This window comes from Rhinoderma darwinii, chromosome 5 (assembly GCF_050947455.1).
Source record: "Rhinoderma darwinii isolate aRhiDar2 chromosome 5, aRhiDar2.hap1, whole genome shotgun sequence".
Lineage (NCBI taxonomy): Eukaryota > Metazoa > Chordata > Amphibia > Anura > Rhinodermatidae > Rhinoderma > Rhinoderma darwinii.
In genome coordinates, this window is record NC_134691.1 from 68,703,886 (window position 1) to 68,721,287 (window position 17,402).

The 17,402-nt window shown below is 41.4% G+C and overlaps 1 protein-coding gene across 2 annotated transcripts; it reads right to left on the reverse strand.

Annotated features, from left to right (window-relative positions):
• Positions 1-26: 26 nt before the first annotated feature.
• Positions 27-14,509, reverse strand: GDAP1 (ganglioside induced differentiation associated protein 1). 2 transcript variants are annotated; one of them, XM_075826109.1, is made up of 6 exons: positions 14,349-14,509; positions 8,594-8,786; positions 6,268-6,441; positions 5,841-5,935; positions 4,624-4,738; positions 27-582 (listed from the first exon to the last, which is right to left on the reverse strand). In XM_075826109.1, the coding sequence occupies exons 1-6, from the start codon at positions 14,442-14,444 to the stop codon at positions 200-202; spliced, it is 1,056 nt and encodes a 351-aa protein (XP_075682224.1). In that variant the 5' UTR covers positions 14,445-14,509; the 3' UTR covers positions 27-199. The 2 variants fall into 2 exon arrangements, with proteins under 2 accessions (XP_075682224.1, XP_075682223.1); XM_075826108.1 differs by having other exon boundaries at positions 27-585; positions 14,349-14,508.
• Positions 14,510-17,402: the final 2,893 nt, after the last annotated feature.

The following is a 17,402-nucleotide window of genomic DNA, read 5'->3' on the forward strand; positions in this document are numbered from 1 at the left end:
CCCCACAGAATAATAACAGATAGCAATATATGTAAATGCCAGAGTGATTTTATTGTGGTGACACCATGTAGGGTGGAGACGTGTGTACAATGAGTGGCTTTATTTTCACAATATCTTGTCACACCTTAATATTCTCATACTGTATGTTCTTTTGTCTTTGGAATGAAATTTAGTATTATATTTAATAGTTTAACATTAACTAAAAAAAACGTTTTGCCCTAATAGATGAGAAGACATTGAAAAGTCTTTTTCTAACACACAGGAAACAAATGTAGCCGGCTCCCGCCAGTAATCCCATCATGACGGTAGTGCCGAGAATAGAAGGGGCTCGTTTTTTGGCCACACGGAATGCAGTGGGCAGGACAGCGGAGATTAAAATGTTATTGACATTTCCGAGAACTTGATAGAAAGTCTTCCTTTGCAAGATTCTCTCATAATATGCCTCCAAATTAGGACGTTTTCCACTCCCCCAGTTTCTCCGGGCAAATCCAAGGAACTTCAATCGGTGAAGAGTGACAGCTAATGATACGTCTGCCAGGCTGAAAAACTGTCCACATAGCCATGACCCACTGCCAGCCCCTTCTTCTGTATCCACGAGAGAAACAAGAAATGCAAAGGAATTAACACATTTTATTATACTTATTATATACTTATTATTTACTATTTTATATTTTATGATATACTATTTATTATGTCTGATATTTTTTTATTTAACTATAGTACATTTATCTATCTATCTATCTATCTATCTATCTATCTATCTATCTATCTATCTATCTATCTATCTATCTATCTATCTATCTATCTATCTATCTCATATCTATCTATCTATCTATCTATCTATCTATCTATCTATCTATCTATCTATCTATCTATCTATCATCTATCTATCTATCTATCTATCTATCTATCTATCTATCTATCTATCTATCTATCTATCTATCTATCTATCTATCTATCATCTATCTATCTATAGTTACATAGTACGGTTGGAAAACTACATATGTCCATAAAGTTCAACCAAGGGATAGGAAAAAGGGAAGGGATGAAACAAAAATTCTACACATTCATATAGGAGCTGATATTGTTTTGTTCTAGGAAATTATCTAAGCCTTTTTTATCTATCTATCTATCTATCTATCTATCTATCTATCTATCTATCTATCTATCTATCTATCTATCTATCTATCTATCTATCTATCTATCTATCTATCTAATAGAAGCTGGTTCTGCTGCACATAAAATGAGCCTAAATCGGCACAAGAATGGGTCAAAGATTTACTGTAAAAAAAAAATGCTTAGAACCTCTGTGATCTTAGAGTTAAAAAAAAAATAAAAAAATACTAATGCTCTTTCATGAATGTAAAGTTTATTTTTGGAGCCCCCCCAAGGTCACAGGTATGGATATAGGCTTCCAATGTAGGGTTAGACACGTCTATTTTCCATACTCTTCTGACATCCAGAATTTACGGCACCTATATAATATTAGCCATACACACTGCCTATATAACAGTACCATATCATGCTATACCATATAATAGTGCCATACAGTGCCATAAAGTTCTATATGTAAATAAAGTTTTGCTCTCCCCAGCAGAATATTCACCCTCATAACGTACATTTTATGAAACCAGAAGTACACCTCTGCCCTACTCCATAACAAGCCCACTCATCTGTTTCTGTAACTCCTCTTAGCAGCCTCTACCAGCCAACTTGTACATCATAATAGGGTCAAGGGACACCATACTTCCTATAGGTAACAGGGCCCCCACCTTTTAGACATTTATAGCATTACTGTCTTGGAACACCCCTTTTAGTATAAAAGCCTCTGAAAACAATTTGATCACAGAATGTTCCCCTGTTGGGATCCCCAGAGATCAACTGTAATCTGCGGGAGTACCTGGCAGCAAGTGTTCAATGTCTCTAAAGCGCCACCACAGAACAAATGTAGAATTACACAGTTCCCATGGAAAATAATAGTCTGTTAGACGTCTCGGGTCCTCCAAAGCGAGAGACGCTCTTTGTAACCATTCTCCATTCTGGCCAATAGATAAGGGTCCAAACAGGGGCATAGCTAAAAGCTCATGGGCCCCGATGCAAAGGTTCTTCTCGGTCCCCCCAAAACTTCTCATGGCCGACAGGCCACAGCTTTCAGCTGCATCGCTGGGTCTCCTAAGTGACCCAACAATGCAGCACTAGCAGACAGGGGCGTCACTGAGGTCTTAAAATGTCAGGGGAAATAGCCCCAAAACAGATACCCCCGGAAAAAAATGTGCGTGCATGTATGTATTTGTGTATATAGGAGACAGCATATCTATAGCTACGGCCCTATAGCTATGGATAGGATTAGATACAGCGGCTCAGCAGCCAGTATCACACATGATAGGATTAGATATAGGGCCCAGCTTGCTGAAATTGCACCTCCAGCGCTGGACCTAGGAAAGGTAAGTATAAGAATTATTTAGCTTTTTTATGTATTACTAATTATTTTTGTGTTTGTGTATTTTTACAAGTTCAGTTGTAGGACTACGTCGGATTCGAGGACTACTTTGATAACAGCGTTTTTTTTATTCTCAATAAAATGGATAACGAGGATTGTGTGTGGGATTTTTATTTCAATAAAATATTTTTTCTGTCTGTATTTTTTTAAACTTTATTACTACCACCTTAGTAATGGCCGCTGGCTGATTGACATCGTCCATTACAAGGCGGGGCTTAATGTTAGCCGGTAAAACCCTAACACTAACCCCCATTATTACCACAGTACCCACCGCCACCAGGGGTACCAGGAAGAGCCGAGTACAATCCAGTACCGGACCATCTAGAGTGATGGAGTGGCACTGGCACGACCGCAGGCTGGTATTATTAGGCTGGGAAGACCCAAAAACAGTGGCCTTTCCCACCCTTGTAATGCTAGGCTGCTGCTGTGTTGTATCTGGCTGGTTATAAAAATGGGGGAACCCATCGTTCAATGCAATTATTTATTTTATTTTAAAAATGACGTGGGGTCCCGCCCCATTTTTCATAACCAACCAGATACAACATAGCAGCAGGCTAGCATTACCAGGGTGGGAAGGGCCACTGTGTTTGGCCTTTTCCAGCCTAATAATACCAGCCTGCGGCCGCCCCAGTGCCCTACCATCACTACAGATGATGGTCGGGTACTGGACCGTACCCAGCTCTTCCCGGCACCCCTGGGGGCGGTGGGTATCGGGGTAATAATGGGGGTTAGTGTTAACCTTTATACCGGCTAACACTAAGCCCCGCCTTAATAATGGACGCTGTCAATCACTCAGCGGCCATTACTAAGGCGGTAGTAATAAAGTTTTAAAAAAATACAAAAACATAGAAAAAATAGGTTTATTGATATTGAAAAAAACCCACACAACTCTCGTTAACCATTTTATTGATAATAAAAAAAGCCGCCATCGAAGTAGTCCTCGAATCCGACGTAGTCCAACAACCGAACCTGTAAAGAAACACAAAAAAAAACATTAGTAAGGGCCTGTTCACACGACCGCTGCCTTTCTGTTGAGGGGTTCTATCGGTGGTTTCCATCGGGTAAGGCCTCATGCACACGGCCGTGCCCATTATCACGGCCCCACCGCGGGCCACGGCCCGCATTTTTGGGCCGTTCCCCCATTCAAAGTATGGGAGCACGGCCGGTAAAATATGAAAAATAGGACATGCTCCATAATTCCTGGCACAGTTCAATGTCACGGACACCTATCCGTAGCGATACGGAAAGGTATCCGCGGCCAATTGAACTGAATGGGTCCATAATTGCGGACCGTATTACGGTCTGCAATTGTGGAGATTTTTTACGGTTGTGTGCATGGGGCCTAACCCCTCAACGGAAAGGCAAACTGAAACCTCAGCTTCCGTTTCCCTCACCATTGATCTCAACGTTTCCGTCACCATAGAGATCCATGGTGAGGGAAACGGAAGCTGCTACGGTGATGTGAACACAGCCTAACACATATGGTAGGCTTAGATACAAGGTCCAGAAGACAGTAATCTTATACAGTATAAGATTACTAAGATTAATGTCTGCTGGGGCCCTGTATCTAAGCCTACCACATGATAGGCTTAAAGGGGTCGTCCAGTCCCTAAACATTGATGGCCTATCCTCAGAATAGGCCATCAATAGCTGATGGGTTAGGGTCCGACTCCTGGGACCCCCAACAATCAGCTGTTTTGAAGGGGGTGCAGCGCTCGTACTGTGAATCACTGACACGTCCCTGTCAGCGATTCACAGTGTGAGAAAGTGACCGGAATGAAGGAAAAGTAGCTCTCGTACGAGCGCTGCACCACCTTCAAAATAGCTGATTGGCGGGGGTCCCGCTGTGCTTCGGAAAGAGGGTAAGTACTGTCAGTTACTATAGTAACTGGGACTCGTGTAGTTTATTACATAGGCCCAAGTTACTATAGTAACTTTTCATTGATGTCGTGCGGGGGGGCGTGGGCCCCCCTTCTTCAAGGCCCGGTCGCAATTGTGACCGCTGCGACCCCTATAGATAACTATCTATTAAGATCTTTTAACTTGTCCTAATAGGGTATTTTAAAATTTATTTTCTAAACCATACAATCCCTTTAAAAGGTCTTATTAATGGTTATTATCACCTGGTGTTTCTTCGCTACGTCTTTGTAGTTCAGTTTCAACCTGATCCAGAACTTTTTCCAGCTCATCCAATATTTTCTTCAAGTACTTTATGTTATCATGCTCCATCAGTTTGGTCTGTAAAGACATCAACATACTGAAAATCCACTGAGTTAAAACTACACCCAATTTTTTGCAGATCTCCTGAACAGGCACAACATCCAGGCAGAGAATCAGTGCAGAGGTGGCTGGGAATTCCAGAAACAGCCATGGTCGCTGTGCTACTCTGTTCATAGCGAGCTACACTATTTCCATAACTTCCAACACGATCAGGAGACCCAAGCTCGGGAGATTGGTGTGGATTCCAGAGGTGGGATCAGACATTTATGGTATATCCCGCGGATATGTTAAAAATGTCTACGATGGGAAAACCCATTTAAAAAACCCCTTTAAAGTAACATTTATTTCATAGATGCGGCAACTCTCTCGTAAACTATGAATTAAATTGAATTAAATTGTTTTAGCCCCACTGCATAACTAAAACCACTAAACAGTATTATAATCTTATCTAAATTTGTAACAATATATTTACAACCAAAAGATAAATCATAACACAATGAAAGAATTATATTATAAATTGTAGTTAATGGGGTTGTCCAGTCCTAAGAAATTGATGGCCTATACTCAGGATAGGCCATCAACATCTGATGGTGGGAGTCCGACTCCCGACATCCCCGCTGATCAGCTGTTTTGAAGGGTCCGTGGTGCTCATGCGAGAGCTGCTTCCCCTTCATTCCTTATCTGCTTGTGCTGTGAATCGCTGACACACTTGTAGCGGCTGTTCACAGTATTACGGCCGTCTCTCATTGAAGTGATTGGGAGAAGGCTGTAATACTGTGAACCGCCATTGCAAGTCTTTCAGCGATTCACAGTATGAGCAGATAAGGAATGAAGGGAAAGCAACGCTCGTACGGCCCCCTCAAAACAGCTGATTGGCGGGTGTGCCGGGCGTCACCATAGACAACCCCTTTCATATGGCGGTGGCTGATCTTACCGACCCGCTCTGCATTCTGGCTTATAGAGGGGAGTCCAAAGATAAGGACATGCCTAGGTGACATAATAGGGCACATGTACAGGGGTTTTCTCCATGAGACAACCCCTTTAACATATGAGCAGTCAAACATATATCTACCTAAAATATATAGTATGAAATATATTTGGCAGCATTAGTGGTGCTTACTTTTAGGCGTTTTTGTTTTGCGATGTAGGCTTCTTCAAGGTCAGGGTTTTCTTGAGCGAGTTTTTTGAGTTCAGACTCAGTACTGCCAATCTGACCTGCAAGTGGTTAATATCAATGTGAGAGTCCTCATTAAGAAACCACATTTTCATTCATAATGATCCGGTTGCTATTAAAAAATTGTTTCAGCAAATCTAGATTTTGGTCTTTCCTTATTCTTATTACGTCTATAGGTCATGAACCAGCTTTATTAAGCACGTGCGGACAGCCTACATATGTCTGATCAGACCAGCAGAACATTTGAAAAAAGTCGTAAATGCAAATATTTTTTTTTGCCATGTACAGCCAGAATAATACATAGACAATCAAATTGGTAGTCATCATTCTGAAATACTCAACAGGCTCATGCTGCTGCCTATACTGTACATACTGCGAATTCTAGATGTTGCATATGCTGGTATCATGGAATCCACGGTCAGCTCCGGGTGCAGGATACAGCCATGAGTATATGCGTCCATAGGCAATGAGTCCAGCAGTTCTCTGTAGTGTTGCACTCTGATATGGTAGACGCTTCCTTCATCTGGTACTAGTCTTAGTGTTTTCTCTGCATTGAGACATCATCAGAATTATATACAGACAACTGTAATTACAATACATAAAATCTGATTTAAAAAAAACTTTGCTATATAACTAGAGGAATTTTGTAGTGGTCTCTGCTCGGTCTTGTGAAAATCCACATTATAATGCAATTCTGTACTGGAAGAAAGTGCTGGATTATTACACTTTCTGGATTATAATATGCTATGTAAACCTTCGAAAGTGATTTTTTTTTTTTTTATAAAAATGGCAGTCAGATAAAAATAATTTTAACTTTTTGAGATACAGCTGCTCTGTATACTGTAAACAGAGCAGCTGTATCGTTCTCTGAACCCTGCTCCCATCAGGTCTGCCGGACTGATGGGTTCAGTGACAGTGGGTCCGGCATGTCTCTGACATGCAGGATCCACCTTTTATCCATCACATCTAAGTTCATAACTGCGATGTGATCGATTACAGGTAGTAGTAGTAGTAGTAGTAGTAGTAGTAGTACACACCGTTGTAGGAAATCTTCAGTTTCTTGCCAATTTCTCATATGGAATAGCCTTCATTTCTAAGAACAAGACTAGACTGTCGAGTTTCACATGAAAGGTCTCTCTTTTTCTAGCCATTTTGAGAGTTTAATCGAACCCACAAATGTAATGCTCTAGATTCTCAACTAGCTCAAAGGAAGGTCAGTTTTATAGCTCCTCTAAACAGCAAAACTGTTTACAGCGGTGCTAACATAATTGCACAAGGGTTTTCAAGTGTTTTCTAATCATCCATTAGCCTTCTAACACAGTTAGCAAACACAATGTACCATTAGAACACTGGAGTGAGGGTTGCTGGAAATGGGCCTCTATACACCTATGTAGATATTGCATTAAAAACCAGACGTTTGCAGCTAGAATAGTCATTTAGCACATTAACAATGTATAGAGTGTATTTCTGATTAATTTAATGTTATCTTCATTGAAAAAAACTGTGCTTTTCTTTCAAAAATAAGGAAATTTCTAAGTGACCCTAAACTTTTGAACAGTAGTGTATACACATATATATATATATATATATATATATATATATATATAAAATCACTTTCGAAGTTATTATAGCCTTTAGGGGAACTTTTTTAAGCCAAAACAAGGAATGCATCCTAAAACAGGAAACGTCTAAATAAAAGACTTCTACTTCTACTCTAGTCTGGATCCAATTCTGCTTCCGACCTCCAACAAAAACATAATGACATAAAAACTACACTCTGTGACCAATCCCTACTTATAACAAGGGTTCAATGACAATAAATTGATCAAAAAGTGCCACTCTGTTGTGAATTGCTGGAAAGGACAGGTCCTCTACAGTGAGAGACTCTCTTTGTAACCACTCTCCACTCTAGCCATGAGATGAGAATCCTGTACATCCCGAATATTAAAGGGGTTTTCACAAAATCATAAATTATCACTTATCCACAGGTGATAATTTTCTGATCGCTGGCGGTCCCACTGCTGGGACCCCCACCGATAGTAAGAACGGGGGTCCTGAGCCCCCAGATCCTCCTCACTGCCCTACTGCAGTGAGGAGAACATTGAATGGAGCGGAGGTTGAGCAAGTGCATTGCCGCTCCATTCAAAGTATATGGAAATAACGGAACAGCCGAGTACAGTCTCATAGACAGGGAATGGAGCAGCAGGCGCATGCACCTGTGGGGGTTGCAGTGAGAAGGATCTGGGAGTTCAGGGCCCCCATTCTCACGATCGGTGGGAGTCTCAGCAGTGGGACCCCCAGCGATCAGAAAATGATCACCTATCCTGTGAATAGGTGATATTTATGTTTTGGGAATACCCCTTTAACACAAAAACAAAATTCTGTAAATCATATTGGCAAAGTGAGCTTAGACTGATTCCAAAAACTATTAAATGACCACTTCACCACTGATACATTATATAAAAGGACAATGTATAGGAATGCCCTTTTCTTAGAATGTGGTGTCAGATATTTCTAGTAAAGGAAAGAGTGGTGCCAAATGGGTTTGAATGCTCTTTAGAGTGCTGAAATTGGAAACTAGTGGTGGTCCAAACTAAAAGAGTCAACTGATCATAGATATATGTATCTATGACAGCTGGGAAGTTGGGTTTCCCCTTTAATATAAGACTAATGTGTGATGGACCACATCAGAATATTACCATCAGTAAATGTCTGTTCTAGATAATCAATAATTTGTGAAGCTTCACAGATGATATTTTCTCCATGAACCAGAACTGGTACTTCTCCGGAAGGGTTGAGCCGCATAAACCAGGGTTCGTTGTGCTCGCTCAGTGGAAGGCTTACGTCATGCTCTTCACACTTTAAGGACTTTTCTGCTATGACAAGCCGCACCTAATCATGAAAACAGACAGGTATATCACATGGACTGGAATCCAGCCTTTAATGCGCCTAAAACAGATGCGGGCTATATATAGTGCCACACAGGTTTCTATTGATTCTTCCCCGGGCTTTGTATATAAGTATGTGCCCCCAAGATTCTTATAATCACGTTACCAAACATTCAGTTCTTCAGAGGCATATCAGGTGACCAGTAAGACCAAGAAGTAAAAGTTAGGATATGTTCACATACTAAAGTAAAACCGGCTGTAAAATATGGAACTGTTTTCAAGGGTAAACAGCCCCTGATTTTCAGCCGTTTTTAAAGTATCAAGCGTTTTTTGATGCGTTTTCTACGGATCTTTTTGGAGCTGTTTTTCTATTGAGACAATGAAAAACGGCTCCAAAAATGCCTCAAAAACGCCCCGTAGGAACGACACGCCGTTTTTCCCATTGAAATCAATGGGCAGATGTTTGGAGGCGTTCAGTTTCCGTTTTTTCATCCAATTTTCGGGGCGTTTACGGCTTGAAAAATGGATGAAAATAAGGCGTGTGAACATACCCAGATGTTAAGGGCATGCCCCCACGTGGCGGATTTCCTCCGCAACTGTCCGCATCAATGCCGCACAGAATCTGCGTTGCAGATTCTGCTGCGGATCTGCACAAAATGTGCAGTAAATTGATGCGGACTAGCTGCTGCGGACTGCGGTAAAAGTACTTCCCTTCTCCCTATCAGTGCAGGATAGAGAGAAGGGACAGCACTTTCCCTTGTGAAAGTCAAAGAAATTCATACTTACCGGCCGTTGTCTTGGTGACGCGTCCCTCCTTCGGCATCCAGCCCGACCTCCCTGGATGACGCGGCAGTCCATGTGACCGCTGCAGCCTGTTATTGGCCTGTGATTGGCTGCAGCCGTCACTTAGACTGAAACGTCATCCTGGGAGGCCGGACTGGAGACAGAAGCAGGGAGTTCTCGGTAAGTATGAACTTCAATTTTTTTTACAGGTAGCTGTATATTGGGATCGGTAGTCACTGTCCCGGGTGCAGAAACAGTTACTGCCGATCGCTTAACTCTTTCAGCACCCTGGACAGTGACTATTTACTGACGTCTCCTAGCAACGCTCCCGTCATTACGGGAGCCCCATTGACTTCCTCAGTCTGGCTGTAGACCTAGAAATACATAGGTCCAGCCAGAATGAAGAAATGTCAAGTTAAAAAAGCAAAACGCATCCGCAGCACACATACCATGTGCATGACAGCTGCGGACTTCATTGCGGAAATTAGAATCTCCATTGAAGTCAATGGAGAAATTCCGCCATGAGTCCGCAACCAGTCCGCCACTGCTCCGCAACAGACAGAGCATGCTGCGGACACCAAATTCCGCTCCGCAGCCTATGCTCCGCAGCGGAATTTTACGCATCGTCTAAACGAACACTGCTAAATTAAAGTGGAAGTCAATGGAGAAACGGCTCCGCTGCGGATTAACGCTGCGGAGTGTCCGCAGCGGAATTTAAGTGAAATTCCGCCGCGTGTGAACCCAGCCTAAAAGAGGAAAAACACTACATAAACTTACATCCCTTCTTCCTCCACTCAGCAGGGCTCTTTGCTCCCTTAGCTGTGATCAGCTCTCATCGCTAAGCTGAAGGCGGCTCACAAAGGACGTCTATATAAACCGTCTTCAGCTTGACTGGGAGCGCCGATCACATGATTGGTAATATCACATATTCCAATATTAGGATTTGCTATAAGGATGTCCAGAGAAGATGTTTAGTAATAAAACATGATAAACCCCTATAATAACCGATTCACCAGAAAGCACCATCTGCTGTAAGAAATGGACTTTTGCTTCCTGTTACTATAATGGGATCTCCAGGAATAGATTGAACTATTCCGACTTTGTCATAGTTTGTTTATTGAAACTGATCTTGGTGCCCATGCCAGCCTGAATGATGGTAGTTTTAGTTAGTTCATAGGCCCTGTTCACACAGAGTTTTTTGGCGCTGTTTTTGACGTGGAGACCGTGTTGGAAACCAGGCCAAAAAACACCTGAAAACACCTCCTTTCAATGTGAGTCAGAGGCGTTTTTTTCCCGCGAGCAGAAAAAAACGCTTGCGGGAAAAAAAAGCATGAGGGTATTTTCACACCCAAAGTCAAAAATGGCTAAAAATTACGGAGCTGTTTTCAGAGAAAACAGCCTCTGATTTTCAGCCGTTTTTGAAGCTTAAGAGTTTTTTTTAAGGCGTTTTTTCTAGAAGGTTTTGAAGCTGTTTTTCTATTGACAAAATGAAAAACATCTCCAAAAATGTCTAGGAAAAAACACCTCAAAAACGTTTTCAGCTTCAAAAACGTCTGAAAAATTCTCTGAAAACAGCTCCGTCATTTTCAGCCGTTTTTGACTATATTTGATAACGTAAGATTGGTGGGGGTCAGTGTGCTTGGATCTTGCCAATGCCCAGAAGGGGCCACATATGCTTAATTATAGATCTGATTTCTATTGGGCTTCTCTTGGACTCTGTGACACAGTTCTGTATGGGAAAAGTCACAGATATCCATGACGTCTTAATGCACAAATGTGGTAATGTGGAATGAATTTGGTTTTTTTTTGGGGATCCAGGACGAGTTAGGCTTCGTTCATATCTAAGTCAGGGCTCTGTTCTGACGTTCCGTCTGAGCTTTCCGTCAGAACGGAGCCCTGACTGAAACAAACGGAAACCATAGGTTTCCATTTGCATCACCATTGATTTCAATGGTGACGGATCCGGTGCAAATGGTTTCCATTTGTCTCCCTTGTGCAAGGGTTCCGTTTTGACGGAATCAATAGCGTAGTCGACTAGTCGATTCCGGCAAAATCTGCATGACCTACAGCAGGGATACTCAATTGGCAGAATACAGTCCAAATCCGGAATGCAGATGCCAGCTGACCGGACCCCTGCTGTCCAGACCAGAAAGGGAGCAGTGTTCCTTTTAAACTGCGCAACCGAGCAATTTCTAAACTCACCCTCCTCAGCCGACAGCCGAGATGACAGCAGCGCATCCACAGACTGGTCAATGGAGGAGGAACGTCCCTCCTCTGCTGCAACTCCAAAGCACGCTAGGTGCTGCTGTAGAGGAAGGGCATTCCTCCTCCATTGAGTGACTACTGCCACCAATTGAATAAAAGTTCAAGGCACGGTTTTGCCACGATTAAAAAAATTATGGCAAAAATACCAATAAAAAACGACGATGTGTAGTGTATAGTATGTGTAGTGTGTGAAGTGTATAGTAAGTGTAGTGTATAGTATGTGTATAGTGTATAGTATGTGTAGTGTATAGTATGTGTAGTGTATAGTGAGTGTAGTGTGTAGTGTTAAATGTGTGTAGTGTATAGTACATGTAGTGTATAGTAAGTGTAGTGTATAGAATGTGTAGTGTGTAGTATGTGTACTGTATAGTGTATAGTATGCGTAGTGTGTACTGTGTAGTGTAAATGATGTGTAGTGTATAGTATGTGTGGTGTATAGTATGTGTAGTGCACAGTATGTGTAGTGAACAGTATGTGTAGTGCACAGTATGTGTAGTGTGAGTAATGTAGTGTATGTGTAATATGTGTAGTGTATAGTATGTGTAGTATATAGAATGTGTAGAGTGTGAAGAGTGTAGTGTATAGTAAGTGTAGTGTATAATGTGTGTAGTGTATAGTATGTAGTATGTGTAGTGTATAGTATGTGTAGTGTATAGTATGTGTAGTATGTGTAGTGCATAGTATGTGTAGAGTATAGTATGTGTAGTGTCGTGTATAGTATGTGTAGTGTATAGTATGCGTAGTGTGTGTAGTGTATATGATGTCTAGTGTGTAGTGTAAGGTAGTGTGTGTAGTGTATAGTATGTGTAGTGTATTTTATCTGTAGTGTGTGTAGTGTATAATATGTGTAATGTATAGTATGTGTAGTATATAGTAAATGTAGTGTGTGTAGTGTATTGTATCGTTTGTGTAGTGTGTAGTGTATAGTATGTGTAGTGTATAATATGTGTAGTGTATAGTGTGAAGTATGTGTAGTGTGTAGTATGTGTAGTGTGTAGCGTATAGTATGTGTAGTGTATAGTGTGTGTATTGTATAGTAAGTATGGTGTATAGTATGTGTAGTATATAGTATGCGTAGTGTGTGTAGTGTATATGATGTCTAGTGTGTAGTGTAAGGTAGTGTGTGTAGTGTATAGTATGTGTAGTGTATTTAATCTGTAGTGTGTGTAGTGTATAATATGTGTAATGTATAGTATGTGTAGTATATAGTAAATGTAGTGTGTGTAGTGTATTGTATCGTTTGTGTAGTGTGTAGTGTATAGTATGTGTAGTGTATAATATGTGTAGTGTATAGTGTGAAGTATGTGTAGTGTGTAGTATGTGTAGTGTGTAGCGTATAGTATGTGTAGTGTATAGTGTGTGTATTGTATAGTAAGTATGGTGTATAGTATGTGTAGTATATAGTATGCGTAGTGTGTGTAGTGTATATGATGTCTAGTGTGTAGTGTAAGGTAGTGTGTGTAGTGTATAGTATGTGTAGTGTATTTAATCTGTAGTGTGTGTAGTGTATAATATGTGTAATGTATAGTATGTGTAGTATATAGTAAATGTAGTGTGTGTAGTGTATTGTATCGTTTGTGTAGTGTGTGTAGTGTATAGTATGTGTAGTGTATAATATGTGTAGTGTATAGTGTGAAGTATGTGTAGTGTGTAGTATGTGTAGTGTGTAGCGTATAGTATGTGTAGTGTATAGTGTGTGTATTGTATAGTATGGTGTATAGTATGTGTAGTATATAGTATGTGTAGTGTGTGTGTAGTGTATAGCATGTGAAGTGTATAGTGTGTAGTGTATAGTATAGGTAGTGTGTGTAGTGTATATTATGAGTGGTGTGTGTAATATATGGTATGTGTAGTGTATAGTATGTGTAGTGTACAGTATGTGTAGTGTGTGTACTATGTGAAATGTATAGTACGTGTAGTGTATAGTATGTGTAGTGTGCGGTATGTGTAGTGCGTAGTACGTGTAATGTGTAGTATGTGTATAGTATGTGTAGTGTGTGTGTAGTGTATAGTATGTGTTGTTTGTGTAGCATATAGTATGTGTAGTGTATAGTATGTGTAGTGTGTGTAGTGCATAGTATGTGTAATTTGTAGTGTATAGTATGTGTCATTTGTAGTGTATAGTATGTGTAGTGCGTAGTATGTGTAATGTGTGCAGTGTATATTATGTGTAGTATGTGTAGTGTATAGTATGTGTAGTGCATATTATGTGTAGTGTATAGTGTATAGCGTGTGTGTGTGTGTGTGTGTGTGTGTGTGTGTGTGTGTGTGTGTGTGTGTGTGTGTGTGTGTGTTGTATAGTAAGTGTAATGTGTGTAGTGTGGTGTCGTGTATAGTATGTGTAGTGTAGTGTAGTGTAGTGTAGTGTGTAGTGTAGTGTGTGTATTACATCTCCGTCTTGCACAGTGATATTATTACAGCAGGCCCCAGTATCAGCACTACGCCCGCACCTACACCCGGGACGCGGCCTCCAGCACTGAGCTGTCCAGTCCTGAACCCCGGGCCGCGCCGCTCTCACCTTCTGCGACGTGAACGAGTGTGTCCAGTGATAGAGGATCAGCTTGTCCCTGATGTCCGGCCGGACTGCGGGGGGAGAACCGGGCTGATCACTCATCTCTGCCGGGAGATGCTCGGCTTTCACTCTCTACGGGGATCTGCAGCGGCAGCAAGGCATTCTGGGAGAACAGTCACTCAAGTACTGATCATCATTGTATATTAGGAGAGGCAGAACAAGGCTGTAGTAATATATATACACGGTGTGTGGACGGATGAGATAGATGAGAAAGTAGACAGACAATCTGCAGCAGAACAATGTTTATAATATAAGCGTATTTATATACAGTATGAACATCTCACATGCAGGTCTTAGGCTACATTCACGCGAGCGTATCAGATTCATGCGCGTGAAAACCGCGCGTGAATCTGGTCCGTGTGTGCTGCGTTATGCATCAGTGTGCTTTGCGAGGGGCATGCGTTATTCACACACTCGCAAAGCACATTTTTAGTATTATTTTCAATTGAATTGATGTGCAAATCGCGCACCGCACACGGATGTGCACTCGTTTTCACGCACCCAGCGACTTCAATGGGCGCGTAGGTGCGCAAAAACGCACCAATATAGGACATGCAGTAAGTTTCACGCAACGGACTCTCGCTGCGTGAAAACTCCTTCATGTGAGAACAGCCCCATTGAAATCAATGGGTCCGTGTGCTGCGCCTGATTTCCATGCACACGTGTGTGACGGCCATTGAAAGGCCTTATTCACACGAACATGTCTGTTTTGCGCTCGTAAAAAACGCGGTGTTTCTCCTGCATGGCATGTACGGCGTGCGTCTGTGTTTTTTGTCATCCGTATCTCACTAGTTTTTTACGTCAGCAAAAAAAATGAAGGAGGTGTTTTTCTTTGGCCTCATTCACATGAACGTGTTATACATCCGTGTGACGGCCGTCAAAACAATGGCCATCACACGGACCTATGTAATTCAATGTGGCCGTTGTTTCAACGGACCGTGTGTAGGGTCCGTGAGAAAATAGGACATGTCCTATTTTTTTATTTTTTCACGCTTCACGCATCCCTCCATAAACTATAGTCTGTGGGGGATGTGTGATATCGCATCCCACAGCACAGAGCACGGATGCACCTCAAACGTGAAAAACGGCCGTGCGTGAATCACGGACAGAACATGGATGTGCGTCCACGTGCTGTCCGTGATTTTCACGCGCCCATTGACTTCAATGGGTTTGTATTCCCAAAAACGCCTAAGTATAGGCCATGTAGTGAGTGTCCGCTGCGTGAAAAACACAATGTCTAAATGGACCCATTGAATTTCATAGGTCCGTGTGACGTCCGTTGTTTTAACGCATGTAACACGGACGTGGAATACGCTCGTGTGAATAAGGCCTGAATGAGCCCTTAGGCTAGATTCACACGGGCGTTGCGCATCTTGGACGTGAAAAACTGACGTTTTTCACGTTCGAGGTGCATTCGCGCTCTGCTATCACGCATCCCCCATAGACTAGAGTTTGTGGAGGGATGTGTGAAGCATGAAAAAATAGAACATGTCCTATTTTCTCACGGACCCTTCACACGGTCTGTTGAAACAACGGCCTTAGGGCTCATTCAGACTAGCGTAAAACTTGTCCGTGTGCTGTGCGTGAAAATCACGTTGTGATCGCAATGGGGTCACTTTACGCCTTGATCTCCATGCAGGTTCAAATCAATAGGTAGGACGAGCTGCTCGGAGAAGTAACAGATACACTGAGACGTTTCTCAAGGTAAAATACTTCTAATTTATTGAACTACAAACGTTCATACTTATAGCATCAGACGAACAAAGAACATTCCATAACATATGAGTCATCTGTATATTCTAGCCTTACAGCTTCCTTTCCCATAAAGCTCATTGGTGGAGCACCAGGTATTCCCTTATGTTTCCTTTATGCTTAGGGGGGTGGTCAAGTGATTGACCACCATCTGTTTGCAATTTTCAAGGGACGGCAGAGCATCTGCAAACTATTTCCTCTCTTAACCTTTCTAAAATACCTTTACATTGCAACACATGTTCTCCTTTATAACATTTCACTCCTTATGGTCCCAAATACATTATATATGTATATTTATACCATAACAATCCCTCCTTTTGTGATTTTACCAACACCTAAATTCCAATGCTACTTCTATCTCCGGATAGCAAGGCTTCAATCCATTTCTTCACTTGATTCACACAGGTATGTAGGTGGGGTAATCTCACAACATTCTTTCATCATAATGTATAGGCCTCTGATTGAATGCTTCCCTTATTTTACCAAATACATAACAATTAAAACATGTAAGCAATACAAATAATATCATTAAACAAATCAATGGTTGGAAAAGCACATGTAATATTTTAGTAGCTGTAGGTGAGAATCCTGTAAAAACGTCATACCAGTGATGGGCACTAGCATCTTTAATTGCTGATGACAAATGTATCACTTCCCTAGCTGCTATTGTAGCCAATATTTTCACCCTACTTAGAGTTACATTATGGGCTTGGATTAGTTTTTCAACTTCTCCTGATCGTTGTAACACCTTTTTCAATTCGTCTAAAGATAAACTAAAATTTCCATAGGGCAAAGGTTCAGGTACCCATATAGTGGACATTATTTCTTCTAAAGTAGGCAGGAACACTATAGTTTGGTTCCCCCAAGTCAAATGCGTCACATTGTATAGACATCCTGAAAATGGTCCTGTGAGTTTGAACTGGCTAAGGGTCTGCTTGTTGTTAGTTATTAAACATACATGCTGTGGACCTACTTCAATATAAACCTGTAGGTTAGCTTCTGGGATTATAGTGAGTGCGCATACATTATCCTGATGCTGCATTAGACAGGGTTCATATATCCCTGACTGTTGATTACATACATATCCTTGCTCTGTTAATTGGCACAAATCTATATTCCTTGTCTTATTTTGAGAATCTATGTGTGTTCCTTTCATTTCCGGCATCCAATATTGTCCTAATAATGTCACCGGATCAATCATTACCATTGGCATAACAATAAATTTGCATAATAGAGTAGGATTTTTCA

Bases quoted from the DNA above. Each gene is read 5' to 3' on its own strand.
- GDAP1 (XM_075826108.1), bottom strand. From the start codon at position 14,444: ATGAGTGATCAGCCCGGTTCTCCCCCCGCAGTCCGGCCGGACATCAGG. The intron at 6,442-8,593 runs GTAATATTCTGA...GTCTCAATGCAG, and splicing joins AGAACAGACATTTACTGATG to AGAAAACACTAAGACTAGTA. The intron at 5,936-6,267 runs GTATGTACAGTA...AACCACTTGCAG, and splicing joins TGCAACATCTAGAATTCGCA to GTCAGATTGGCAGTACTGAG.